At 28.3% G+C, this 14,917-nt stretch overlaps 1 protein-coding gene across 4 annotated transcripts in view; it reads right to left on the reverse strand.

Annotated features, from left to right (window-relative positions):
- Positions 1 to 762: 762 nt before the first annotated feature.
- The window catches only part of LOC129958286 (stromal membrane-associated protein 1-like), a 37,785-nt gene continuing 23,630 nt past the window's right edge, over positions 763 to 14,917 (reverse strand). Inside the window, exons 4-10 of one of the 4 annotated variants that reach the window (XM_056070638.1) lie at positions 14,326 to 14,413; positions 12,804 to 12,887; positions 12,178 to 12,322; positions 10,871 to 11,143; positions 9,886 to 9,968; positions 7,846 to 7,998; positions 763 to 6,655 (exon numbers count right to left, since the gene is read on the reverse strand). In XM_056070638.1, the coding sequence (XP_055926613.1) occupies positions 6,479 to 6,655; positions 7,846 to 7,998; positions 9,886 to 9,968; positions 10,871 to 11,143; positions 12,178 to 12,322; positions 12,804 to 12,887; positions 14,326 to 14,413 (1,003 nt within the window). In that variant the 3' untranslated portion in view covers positions 763 to 6,478. Of the gene's footprint in view, positions 6,656 to 7,845; positions 7,999 to 9,885; positions 9,972 to 10,870; positions 11,144 to 12,177; positions 12,323 to 12,803; positions 12,888 to 14,325; positions 14,414 to 14,917 lie in introns of all 4 variants that reach the window. The other 3 variants (XM_056070637.1, XM_056070640.1, XM_056070639.1) reach the window with 3 other exon arrangements.

Genomic DNA, 14,917 nt, shown 5'->3' on the forward strand with positions numbered 1-14,917 from the left:
TATCACGAAAATAAAACGGCTATCTTTAGGAAATCTAACAATCTTTTTCTCTTAGCTCAAAATTGCGTGCAGTTGCTTCCCTTCTTTCGAGATATTTCTTGACAGAATTAAACGAAAGACGAGAAAGAAAACCTTTCAATGTTGCAATTTGCGATGCGACAAAACCTCACCCCCCTCCCATGTATAATAGGGACTTTGAACGACTTTCGGCAGGAATACGCAATATACTATAATTTCGAAACTCTTTCATCTTAGAGCCATACATAAATTCTGTACATATCACGCAATTTTTGTTTGTATGCTGTTTGTGTCTCTCACGCAAAAGGTAAGTCCTAACGCATTTAACAAAAATTTTAATGCAGATTCACATCGATCCCAAGAATGATACAATTCGATACCAAAATTGCTGAAATCCGCATTTTTCCGGAAAAGTGTCTTATTTGGTGAAAGTATCGGTTTGGGTCCCAGGCATTTTGTCACTATTAGTAATGGCACTTGTTAGCAATAAACGAAATTAAAAGCATTGAAAAAGTATTTCATTTCTCTATAATAATCGAAAGTTCTGCCTAAAAAGATAATTTCATGTCAAGCAAAATTTCAACCGATTGATGGCGTTCCAGGATCAAAAATAGTGAAAAACCATACCTATAATACATGTCAAACAGACGGCAAAAATGAAAAGGAAGTATTTACATTAAAAAAAATTTTAAACGAAATTTAGTATATTAAGGAACAAAATTTAATTTACAAACCAATGAAAAATAAGAGACAGAATTAAATTTCTTTTATTATAGTGATGGAAAGGCGATAAATTATATTAACTCATAACCTCCCAACTTCATGCACATACACCTTTAATATTTTCAATTTTTACAAGGATATATATATATATATATATATAAATATTTAGTAAAAACTACTCTTTTGTAGAACTAATGACATTTCCTTACCACAAAATAAAAAATGAGCAACAAAATTTAATTTACAATAGTTCTTCCCATCAATACATAAGCTACCAAAAGCAATTCTTTTACACCAATATGTCAGAGAATACAACATTGAAAAATTTATGAAAGAGCAAAGTCTGATATTTTACAGACATGACATTTTGAACTCTCATATTCACTATCATTTAATTTACAGTAAGTGAATTTTTACTGATTTGTAGTTAGCTGTACTTGTCAGAGTAGGAATAATGGCTTAAATAACATTCAGAACTTTGAATCTATCTAAAAACATTAATCTAAAAAAGATTAAAGTGTTGAAGTTATATAGTAATATATTTAAAATTCAAATAAAGATTTAGAGTCGTTAGAAAATTATTTTAAACAGCTAAGAGAAATATATTTTTAGAGGGGGGGGGGTTAAAGGAAACAACGGAAATTAATGTCATGTCAGACTATTATTACTAAGCATATTTCATACTCAAGCATAGGAATTTCAATAAAGATATTACAATTAATTTAATTTTGAACAGATCATGAAGCATTCAAATTATGTAATAATCCAAATATCACCTAACCATGATATTTGTAAGTACATTATTTAAGAAACGAGCTTATAAAACTCGAGATATAGATATTTAACATAAATGCAAACTGGGTTTTTTCAGTTAAAAAATTAAATTTTTTTATCATTTTTTATTAAAATGAGAGAAATCCAAGGTAAATTGGCTTTTGATAATTTCTTTTGAAATATGCAAAAAATACAAAATTGATATGTGATATATGCCAAAATATTACTATATATTGAAACTTTTCTTTAAACTATTCAAAACAAGAATATAAAATAACACTGACACGTTTAAAGTAGTTCAACAGATTCAAGAAAACTTGTAACAATTTTACTACTTCTATCTTTCACCAAAGGATTTTTAATTTAATATTAATGAATATATATAAATAATATATGAATTGCGAACATGAATGTTTTAAATGTTACGTGCATTTTCAAGAGTTTACTTTTATTCACGTATCACTTCTAAGTCCGTCTTCTAGAAAATTCAAGAAGAATGTTATTTATCAATAAGGAATATTTTCTAATATTGCAAATTCATAAAAGATCACAAATATATATTGCACGTTTAAAAAAAATTATACATAAAAACGGAAATAACCAATACTTCCTAAATCAATACAGTGGAACCTCCTTTAACGAGCATAATTTGTTCCCCAATCTCAACAGTAATGCGGAACAGTCGTTCAGAGAAACAACTCGAAGGAATAGGAATCCATGTAAAAGAGGACTATGTTTTCCTCTCCGAGAAAAAAAAATTACTCAAACTCGTAATAATGTAATTTATTATTTATAACGAATGCTTCTTTTTATAAGAAAATTGTTTAAAGACATTGGCATTCAGCTATACATCAAAATTTGGCGAAAATGAGAGCATTGTCGTTAAATGGGTTTCCAGTACTCATAGCTACTGTCTTATCAGGGTGATGCTTCTTAACATACAATATGATAATTTCCCATGCTTTCAGCATTTTCCTTATTTCACTGAAAGAATGTTACATCGGTTATTATTTTTTCTCCCCTCTTCTACCAAATCACCGCCGCAGCCTTTTACTGCGACAGATAATACAGTTCCGTAAATTCTTCGGTTGTTCTGGCTATGTTCTTCCGGACAGCTCATCGGTATTATTGCTATCCATTTCTAGACCCAAAATCTTGATCAGAGACAATATCTCGTCGATTAAACCCCTCGGAGTTGTGCTCAACAACATTGGCTGACTAAAAATTAAGTCCATGAAGATACAAGGGTTTTTCTTCAAACAGGCCGAAAACTGACCAATACAGCATGTGGCGTCACGGTGTCTCCTTGCCACTCTTTCTGCGATACATCTCTCGTTAAAAGGAGCAAAATTTTTACATTTTATTTTGCTCGTTAAGCGAGGTTTGACTGTACAAGTATTTTACATTATTTTTTTCAATGCATATAGTATTCATATCATTCGATAATTTGTAAATGAAATGAAAAATTGGCACGATGAATTTGCACTTATTCATTCAGAAAGCAGCCAAGAAATCAGAATGCATTTACAAAAAAGAATCTGCCAGATTTATCAAAAATTTTGATAGTGAATGATAAATACTTCATATTTACCATGAAATAGGTTTATTTCTTCGGTAATCAAACAAAAATCTGTTAATTAAAGTGATCAGGCAAGACAAGTACACAATAAATGAGAGTTTTATAACATTTTCTACCAAATCAATAAAAGAATTCTTGGGGAAACATTGCACAAAAAATCTATGCATTAAAAAACACCAAAATGAAATTTTGATATCTTGCAATTAAAAGGCAGAAAATTAATGTTTTCGAAAACGCAAAGAAGTGGGAAAATTTAGCTCCAGAAAAGAACTGATAATAAAAATCGTGAATATTTGAAATAGTATATCCGTTAGTAATAAATGAAAAGGCACTGGCTTCATGAGATTAAGAATTCCAATGTTTTGCATTTTAAAAATAACTTTATATATTTTTAAAAGATTCCATTCAAGATGGTTCTCCGAAATATATTTTACTCGGGCTTCTTTATATGATGAACTAAAAGAGACAAAAAATGAAATTCAAAATCTTAAAAACCATGGTACTTTTATTGGGTGCTAATTATGAAATTCATTGAATCAAAAAGAGACATTTTTAACTGCTAAAAAATAAGTATTTTCTAGCGATTTTCTTTAAATATACAACTAGATTTACTCTGTGCTTTACAATATCAAATATTAATTAAATCATTTATTATACATAGTTTCACAAAATTCTTTAGCAATATCATTTGCATAAAAATAAAAAAAAGCAGTAAAAATTTGACAAAATAGAAATTTTCTACCCCTAAATGATTTTACTTTTATAATTTGACAGTAGATAGTTAAAAACTGAAAACACTTTGCACCATGTATTGACTGCTCGTAATGACATATATAACGATTTATCTTGAAATATACATTATCTTTAAACAATACAAACATAAAATTCTAGATAATTTTCTGATCAGGGAATCCTTTTACGATTTAAAATGTATCAATGGAACAAACAATCGAATAAATGATTTTATATTATTTTTAAGAGCAATATTAAATTTATATAATTGCAACATGGGACAAGAAACTTGTCACAACATATGAAACCCGATACCATAAAAATAGAAACAGCACTATAATGAAGATAAATTATTGCCCAAGAATTATCCAAGTAAAGAATATATTGTAAAAACATTAATGCTGATATAGCACCAGTTTCATAGCAGTTCTAGTGGTTCTCAAATCACCGGAAATTCCAAATTGGTTATTTTAAACTGTCTAATTTGTTTAAATTCAAAATTTGCGCAGATCAATATTCTTCTCTAAATGTTATAATTGAAACAGCAATTTGTTTACTTGGTCATATAATATAACTTTTTAATTCCAGATTATTTGCAGTACATTGAATATACATTACATTACTGATAGCACTTTGCACTAAACCACAATATATCATAAAAGTGACGGATCACATATAAATCGCATTATACAATAAATTTAAAAATGAAACTAAGGTTAGTTATCGGATAGAGTGTGAGGTATTCTGTTCTCTATACATAAAAAAATATTCTTCCACAAAATAAAATAAAAATCAATAAAATAAATTATTTTCCCTCTATTTACAGTATTTAACTGACATTCACATAATAGTACTAAAATGTTCCAAACAAGATGGAATTATTATCAGAAAATAAATGATTAAAAACTTTAAAAAAATTCATTGAGTATCACTTAAAAATGCTCATTCATTGAATATCACTTAAAAAATTATCATTCATTCAATTCATTTGTAAAAGTATTGCTCCTTTTTTTCCCAAAAGTTTATATTGCTTATGAAATATTTTACAACAGTTAATCATAAACTAACATCAAATTTTCAGACAGGATATATCTGATCTGAAGAATAACTAGCAGTCACAAAAAACAATACCACATCATTGTAGTCCCACAAGCACAAACCAGCGCCAGCACCAGTTTGAAAAATAATAAGCCCCTAGAATTTGAATAGTGAGAATTACAGTAACTCTCATCCTTCATAATCATAAGGGACACTGAAGTACTAGAAGCTGAAACCAGAAACAAATTAGCAGATAATGCCTTTTTTCAACTCTGATTTATATATCTGACACTGCAATGAATAGGTATATATTCAAAGAAAGCAAAAGCATCCTTAATCTATACCCATAATAAAACGTCTTGCAAACTAGAGATATGATGCTTCATTGATTTATTTGTATCTTAAAATACCAAACAGGAAAACAGTTTTTTTTAAAAAAATAATACCCCAAATCAAGAGATGGAATGAAATCCAAACTATTTTAAATGATTTCTCCTATAATTCTACACGTTCTAGCTTCAAAGAAAGTCATACTAATAGTTAAAGTATGATGGGGAAAAAAGAATCACCCGAATTTCAAAGAAAAATGACCTTATTTAAAGAAAAGTATATTTTACTGAAGTCAACAACACAATTATAAACTCTAATCTTCACCTGAAAAACAGTTAAAGCTATCTGTTGCATTCTAAAAGCAATTATAATACGAGTATAATATATTTTTAAATGCAGCAATGAAACAAAATGTCTGAATCAGTACAAATTCAATTCAGAACATAAAAATAACAAGATATATACATGATTATAGAATGAAAATTTTATAAGAATAACTCCATTTGACAGAATAAAAAATAGGTAATACAGTAAAAATAGGATTTTTACAATATTCTTAAATTCATTAAATTAGAATTTCAAATATCTGTGAAGTATGATTATCTTCATAAGTAACCGTTCAAAATAGATAACATAGTTAGGGAATGATTATAAGCAAAACAAAAATAAATTCATTAAATAGATTCTGGATATAATTTAATACCTTTATCTTCAGCACCCAAGCCTTAAGTACTTCACTAAAACTTTATAAATCTATAAAACTACATTAATGCAAATATTTCTTCACATCAGATTTGTTATGTGCAATAATTGTAAATTTCTGAGAAAAGTAAAACTACAATTTGTGAAACTTTTCAATAGTTTCCTTCTGAAGATACAATATGTTCTTGAACTGAGAATTACAAAAAAATATTTCATGTGAGATAACAATGCAATCATAAATAATAATAATATTTTAAATAATTGATTTTTTTAGAACACTTGAAAAATTCATACACATGGATTTGAATAAATATAGAAAGTGTCTGTTTTATTTAACGTCAAAAAATTCAATCTATATACTTTAAAATAAATGTCTGAAGTAGGATGTATAATACAGTTTTGTCTTATGTTTTCCCAAACGACTGGATAGTTGTATGATGAAAACAAAAACAAAAAAATCTACAAATCATACTTCAGAATTTTCCTCTCCAAAGTAATATGTAAACAGTTAATATATCTATCTTATCTGAACGTTTAGGCAATACTCTTCTGAACACAACTTTTATAATTTCACTTATTTAATTATTGCCATAGATTATTCGACAGGTTTTGATTTTGACTGCTTGCAGCTGTAGGCCACATGACTCCACCAGGTTGACCAGAACCAACTAACAACCCTCCAGGATTCACAGGGTTTGTGTTGCTACCCAAACCCCAAGATTGACCAGCGATTTGCAAGTTAGACATCTGCTGGGATACCTTTAATAGAAAAAAAAAAACACATGTTAGTAGAAAAATAAGCTAACAGTATTGTTAAACAGTTTGCTTGTACATTGAACATGGACTAATTCAGAGCCCTTCGTTCTCATGCAAAAGAACGATAGTAAATAAAATTTCTAATATATAATTTATTTTATAAAAAGCATGTTCTGAGGGATGACCCAAAACCTTGAGTTTTGGAACATTGCAAATATTAAGTTCAGCGAGTTGTTAAAAAACAAATTCAACACCATACAACTAATAAATTGTAATTTAGTACAGATTTTTCAAAAATATAATAATGTTGATACAATATTAACTTATAAAATTATAAATGCTTCAAACGAAATCTGAATTTGTAAATAGTAGCCCGGAATATCAGTGTTTCGCCGTAAATAAAAATTAGAATAATTAAGTACTGAATCAATCAACCTGCTAAAAGAAAGCTGTCGTTACCGATTCAAAATTTAAATAACAGAAATTTCTATCCATGCATTAAAATTGAATAGTTTTGATCCATTTATTAAATTGCAAGAATAATTCTATAAGTATTGAAGAAAATTATCATGCCCAATACAAATTTCAGCATATTTTATTATTATTTATGCATAAAGAAAATCAAGTTAACTTCCACATATTTGGCTGTATAGGACAGAATGTTACATAAATCCTTCTACACTTAAGAATTACATAAGCAATACTTTTCTTTGAAGTTTTAATCAAATAATACTCTTAAAAATATGAAGTAATAGCAATTTAAAATGTCAAATATAAGCAAAGTGCTATTTCATATATTAAATTATATTCGCAGAATCTTGAAAATTTATTAGATGGGAAAGAATGACAATGAAAGCAAGTTGAAGCTCAGCATGCAAACCACAAAGAATTTTTTGCAAAAATAGCTTATAATAGGTAAACAGTGGTGTGGTTTAGGGGAAGTGCTTTGTTTTATATTGTATTTAAAAACAAAATGAGTCTGAAGAATGCCTGAACACAAGCAATGTGCATAAATTTATAAAATAATTAAGAACTTATAATATAAATTAACAAAGGATGTACAACAGAGTAAGCATAATTTAAATGTTTTGTAATGTGCAACATAAAAAATAAGATGTATCAGAATCTCAGAGTGAAGCCTTTTTCTGCCGATGCAGGTGCATGCATAGTCAGCCAGTTAGAAAATTCCTGACCTGTCCTAAAAGGCCATGAGTCATTAGTAATGTTTCTTCCCCACCACCACCAGATGTTAACCCAATCCATGTATTAGGTTGTCTTGTGTCTTGACTTACAGGAGGGCCAAATGAAGCAAATGGATTGCATACAGCAGTTACATTAGATCCATGCTATAATACAAAATGTTAATGATCTTTAAATGTAACATTAAAACACAGTGAATAAAACTCGCAATCAGATATAGGTAATAAATTACAGTCTGACACCCATACATTACTCGAGGTTTTTCATAAACCATTTTTGAATTTAGTAATAACATACTCAGAATGCCCCAATAGGACAAGTAAAGGGAAACTGCCCACCTAAATGGTCATATAAATAAAATGTTTCTGAAATCAAGGGATGTGATTTAAGTTTCAAAGCAAATTACAAAGAAAACTCAGAAAAATCTTTCCTAAATCTAAAATTTTCTTTGATATAAAAGCATGCCATTCAAGTATGATTTTAAAACTGTCATTCATCAAAATCGTACAAATCATTTAATAAAAAATAAAAACAAGGAATTGAATCAAAAGTCTAGAAAAATCATTCATAATAAAATATCCATTAATTTATATACTTAAATCTATAGATGTAAGTTAATATTTATTCATTTTCTTTTCTTTTTTTTTTTTTTCATTTAGTTATATGAAATTCATTAAAACCGATCTTTCAGATGTATTTTTTAAAAGCACATTTGGAGAGAAATTTCTGAGGGGTGAAAATATCCATTCATTTTTAAAAATTTAAATTACGAACATAAAATCATTTTAATTTTCTAAAAAACATTCAAATCCAATACAAAAAGAAGCTGCTTATATCATATGCATACTTGAGTAGTAGTATGATAAAGTAGTAAATCATTTTTTAAAACCATTACACAAGATACTTCAGAATTTGGCATCATAATAAAAATTTATCTCAAAATTTATAGCAAAATTTAAATATTGAGCTAAAAAATATTTATAAGATAAATATTTGCTGCCAAAGTTACATATTTTATGTTACCCAGAATAGTGTTATTATACTCAGTTTAGTGGAAATTGGTTGCGTTTGGTTTGTTAGAAGGGAAAACAAACACAATTACAGAAATGCTACAGATATTTGGGAGAAAGTCTTTTGGGAGATACAAAAAAATTCAATATTAAGAAAAGCAAAAATGCAGATCTGTAACTATGTTATATACTGAAATGTGAATGATTATTAATGAGAATAATATGACAGATATAAATATGCTAGGTTTCATTCATCTATGAGAAAATTTAAAAATTATGCCATAGTTAAAAAATTCAATTTAATTCTCTTTTCATAATGGCTACTTTGGAGTTAGTCTGAAAATTGCTTTGAGCAATTTTTTTTTAAATTTTATTAAAAACCTTGGATGTTGATTTACCTTATTAGCCTCATATGTAAGAAATGGGGGGGGGAGAAGAAGAGGGGTACTCTGAATTATCTATAACAGGTTTTGCAAATTTTCAATCAGTCAGAAGATGCCCTGAAATCTTAAATTATTAGATGTTTCATATATTAAGCATAGTATTTATAATTATGTGCTATCCTAATTACTGTCATTCTCTATTTCACTTCTAAAATCATCTGTTGAAAAGATAGAACATAAAAACAATTTTCAATAGAAACCTACGCACTTAACAGTTACAAATGGTTGAATTAATAATTTTGAACCTTCTGAAGCTATAAACCACTAAAAATCCAAAGTTCATATAATCTAATAAGTTCATATAATCTAACCTAGTAAAATAAAGTTAACCCTCTTTTTTTTATTTTTTTCGCCATAGTAAATCAATACCTTAAAAATTTCCAACGATTGTTTAAAATTACATTTTTTTTTTTTTAAATTTCAGTTCTGAACACATTTGCAGTTTTAAAAACCTTAAATGAAAGGTTTAATATTTACGATTCTTTTGCAACAATTATTTTTTTGCAATTAACTGCATTTATTTTAGCTTTTCGAAAAGAAATACTGAAACATTTTTTATAGACAATATGAAAGCACTTACAACGTTAATTCCAGCATTAGGAATAGCTGGATATCCTGCCATGGCTACTTGAGCATATGCTTGTTGAGACACATACATTCCACCTGCTAAAGAAAAATTATAAATGAGAAAGAATAAATAAATATTTTTTTACTACTTAACAATATTTCCAGCAACAAAAAGAAAAATCTGAAAATATTACATTACATTACACACACAAATTTTTTTAAACGAAAATTGGATAGACTTCATTACTAAATGTGTAATGTGTGACATGTCCCGTTTCTTTTTGAAAAATTCTGTTCCACCTGCTACTACAATTATTTTGAAGAATACTATAATTAATATGCTTGAACTCAAATTCTATAATTATACAGCCACTTAGTCCAACATAACATTATGCAAAAATGCAACAAAACCTGGAGAACAAATATCAAACAACCATAAATACTATCGATAATCGGTGTTATACAAAGCTTTAAATAATGTTAAAGGTGTGGAGCTCTGCATGGCAAAATTAGCTTAGAATATAAAGTTTAAATATTTTTTCAACTATTATTAAATAACTATGCATTTTTAAAACATTAAAATATAATATTTTTTATAAAAATATTTATTAGAAGGATATTTGCTTAGAATTTCAGAAAGTTTCTGGAAAATCAAACATGTTCATTTCTGTTATGCACAGACGGCTCTCAAATGTCTTTTCTACAATTTCAAATTTCACTTCTCTTCCTAATTCTCAGATGTAATTGAAAACATTCTTGGACCCAATAACAGTATTGTGAATAAAAACTTGCATATTACCGAATATTAAAAATTCTAGTTCATAAGTATTATACTGATGCTTCAGTTAATCAAACTCATTTTTAAACATTCTTTTTTGAGGGGGAAAAAAATTATAAAATTAAAATACTACCCGAATTCACTTTTATAAAACATTATTCCTTAATTTTTTCAAAAGAAGAACTAGCAATAAAAAAATTCTATGCCATAGGTATTTTACCTGGTAAACCAAACATAGGAGCAACATGCTGAGGTGCTGGAACCTGACAGGTATTTGAACTATAAAGTGAAAGAATGGATTCTTTTGTCATTTTACTGGACTGATTACCAGTTCCATCAGATTTCTGATTAAAAAAGTCAGCTTCATCAGCTGATATAGTGCTTTTGGAAGCAGCAGAATCACTGGAAGTAGTAGATTGGGAGGATATCGAACCATTTTCAGTAGATGATGACACTGGGGCACTAAGAAATGCATCGAAGATGTCGTCATTTCCTACAAAAAAATGAATAAATCATTTACGGGATTCTTCCCACATGATGTACTAACAAGAATAATATACTATCGAATGTCCATTTCAACATCACTTTATCCAAGCAATATAATGATGCAAGTCTACTTTTTAATAAAATTTAAAATATCAAAATATGATGCTGAAAAAAATTAAAGAAACCTTTAAAATGTTTTATTAATATATTTATATTATGAAATTAAATTTAGGAGCTATTTCATTTATTAAAATAAAAAATTAAGAATTATTCTGAAATAATCACATTCAGTTAAAATTACAGACAGCACTTTCATTATAATAATCCTTCTTGAGTATATACAATCCAATAGAGGAAAATTGAAGAAAAAATATATATACCAGAAAAATTTAACAAATGCAATTCTCACTGTAAAATATATTGCGATTCTTTAGATACATTCTTCTAATCAAGATAAGAAATTAAAAATGATCGTTACAAAAGTTTGCAAGGAAACAAATTATGTTTTAACTTGGAAAAAATTTAATTTTAATTGCCACGCTGTTTGATTCAAGTTTCAATTGTAGTTCACAGTGAATTGAATTTACAACTTTAAAATTTTTTCTCCCATGTCATGATGATGATATACAAAGAAAATGTTTCAAGGTTAATATTATTTTCAATGCATTTTCAAAAGAAAGGATCATTACATATTTCCAAGCAAAACATTCTCAATCAAATATTTAATTGTGCAGATGGATTGAATTAACAAAGTGTATTGAATTTATATATTTCATCTTCAAATATTCTTATCATCTCTTCACTTTTCTTTATATCTTTTTCAAAAATAGCAGTTTATTATGCTACGAAATTTCAATTGAATACTACTTGTTCAAACAGTTTCAATTTTAACTTATTTACATGAAATACGAAAATAACTATTTAAACAACTTTCACAATTTAAATTTTGCTGATATAATTGAATTATTACAAGTAATAATATGGGTGAATCAGCTGGTAACTGAAAATGGCTAGTTGATAAATGACAAACATTTATATTACCTAAATTAAGTAAATCAGGTGTTCCAGGCACTTGTTGCACAATGTTGTTGGGTTTAACAGATTCTTGAGGGGCAGGTTTTGCTGAAGGACTAACTGGTCCGATACTATGTGGTCTAGGCAAAGCAGCTGGAAGTTGCGTCAAAACCTAGATATATTAAAAAAATATATAAATACAGCTTCGAAATAAATGGTTACATTTTAGAATATAGCCATCAAATATATGTCGGATATCGATTCTCTGCAATTCTAATGAAATATTGATGAAATAGACCATCTAGTACAAGGCAGTTAAAAGCCGTTTAATTCATTCTGGTTCTCAATGCAATATGAATCCATTTTACAAAAACCAATTAGATTCACTTTGGTTCTGAATGCTTCATATATCTTAATTGACAGCTCAACTAAAATTCTGATCGAACATTAAAAATCAATAATGAAAGTCTCATACTGAATCATACCCTATGGTTGTAAGTATTCATTTTCATTTAATTTCAGAGAATTTGCAAGATATATTATAATTATAATGTAATATGAAAATTTCCGAGAGAAAAGATTATTAAAGGAAAAAAAAAAAAAAAAAAATGCATCGGATTTTTTTGTGATGTTTAAAAAATGTTCAAACTTACAGGTATTTCCATTCCTGCCGCAGCTGGTTTACTAGATTTTTTCTTTTTCTCTCGTTCTTTTCTTTTTTCTTCTTCAACATCAAACTAAAAATAAATTCGAAGAAGTTATTTTTATATTATCTTAATTATATTACTAAGAGCAAAATTTCCCATTTTCAAAACCGAAATGTGTAGTTTCAATTTTTTCTTATAGTAGTATAGTGGTCACAACCCCTCCCCCTTTTAATTCACGTGGCAAATAAAATTTCACACATAAATCCGTGTCATGACTTTACCTCCGGTTCCGCCATAAAATGTGGACGGAGCCTACCGATTATGTATGGCATTGACACAATCCCCCATTCAGCTACGGTTCATATCGCCTCGTGAGCTTTTACAGCGAGGTTGAACATATTTCTCCATCCAATAGACATTTTTTCATTTCTTATAAAAATTTGTGTTTTAATATATTTACTCCCACTACACAAAATAGGACGGAAGAAGCTTAGAATGAAAGATAAATCCCATATTTTAATTCTGCTAGAAAAGGGTGGAGTCAATGGTAGCTGTATTCAGAGATCTGGACATGTCGAGAGAGCCAATTTATCAATTGAAGCAATCACCAACATCATTGACTCTTGGGACTGTGCTGCAGAGAAAGACTGAATCTGGCATATCTAAGAAAATTTCACAGAGGGCTGATAAATTCCTGAAAAATTAAGTAATATTAAATCCTTTTACAATCGCCATAGAACTCAAAAGCAAGAACACTGAACTCCAATGGTATTCCATTGGAGTTCGTAACAAGGACAACTCGCCCATAGAAAGACTGGGATCTGCATTAATTTGGGGCTATTTTTTGGGCCTACCAAATCCAAATCTGTGTGGAAAAGAAGCCTCTGCTCACAGCAACAATGGAAAAGGCTTGATTTCGGTAAGAAGTACCAAGAGCAGATTGGTTAGAGGAGGCTAAGACTGTGCGTCTTTGATGTACAAAACTTTATGATACAAAAATACGAATAATTTTATGATGCGAAATGTTATGATATGAACAGAAATTAGTTTCAATGAACTTGCGTTTTTTCCCCCCATTGTAATATTTACCAAGGATGAGGCTTTGCAAAAGAAACCTAATAGCAGCTTACACATTAATAGAAATGTAGAGATGAGAATACACAACTCAGAAAAGAATTACAAGACTACACAAAAATACACAATTTTCATTTTACTGACATATTCAAAGAACAAAAATGTGAAAAGAAGTTTCCAAAATGTCCAGTAGTGATTACCAAACACTGTTGAAATAATTTTAGCAGCATTTTGACTTTTCATAAGAGATTGGTAGTCAGCAAAAGAATGGTTAATTTAGATCTACTTTTAATATGATAATGGACTTTAATGAAATTACCTCATCATGGTGTTAACAATGTTTGCATTTAATATGTGGTCAGTTTATCTTGAAATATGTTTCAATGAAAGGACAATATTCACAAATTTGTAATAACAAACTTAATAAGAATTTTCATAAAAGTCAAATACTTACGGCTGGTTTTGGTGGAGGAGGTGGTACCCATTCTTTTGCAATATATTTTTTCTGTTCATATTTTGCTCTAATAAAAGCTTCCAAAGACCTAAATCTAGTCAAGACTTCTAACATTACATTTGTAAATTAATATGAAATAATAATTCATCAGGAAATAAAGACACACAATAAAGCTATAATGATTTATCTACAACAGGAATTAGCTTCGACCATTTTCATAAATGATGACACTATATATGTATATCTAAATTAAAAATTGGCATAAATCGAGCAAAAAAAAAAAAAAATTATACAGAACGGCAAAAAAACTACAGAACCTTAATTTCAATTTAGAAAGTACTGAAAATACCAGTACAAAGTAATATTTGAATTTTCTTTTCGATACTTGACTTTTTATTGTTACCTTGTTACCAGATTTCCTACCTGGGAGTAAAAAGATTATTAAAACAGTTTTCAGAAAGGATTTCAGATCTATGACAATACTTTTAAATCTTGCAGAAGAAATGTAAAGAACTATTCACATGATAATTTATTAATATATTTAATATAACTACTTATTAACATAAAACACTGGTATATATAAAATACTTTA

Source organism: Argiope bruennichi, chromosome X1 (assembly GCF_947563725.1).
Source record: "Argiope bruennichi chromosome X1, qqArgBrue1.1, whole genome shotgun sequence".
Lineage (NCBI taxonomy): Eukaryota > Metazoa > Arthropoda > Arachnida > Araneae > Araneidae > Argiope > Argiope bruennichi.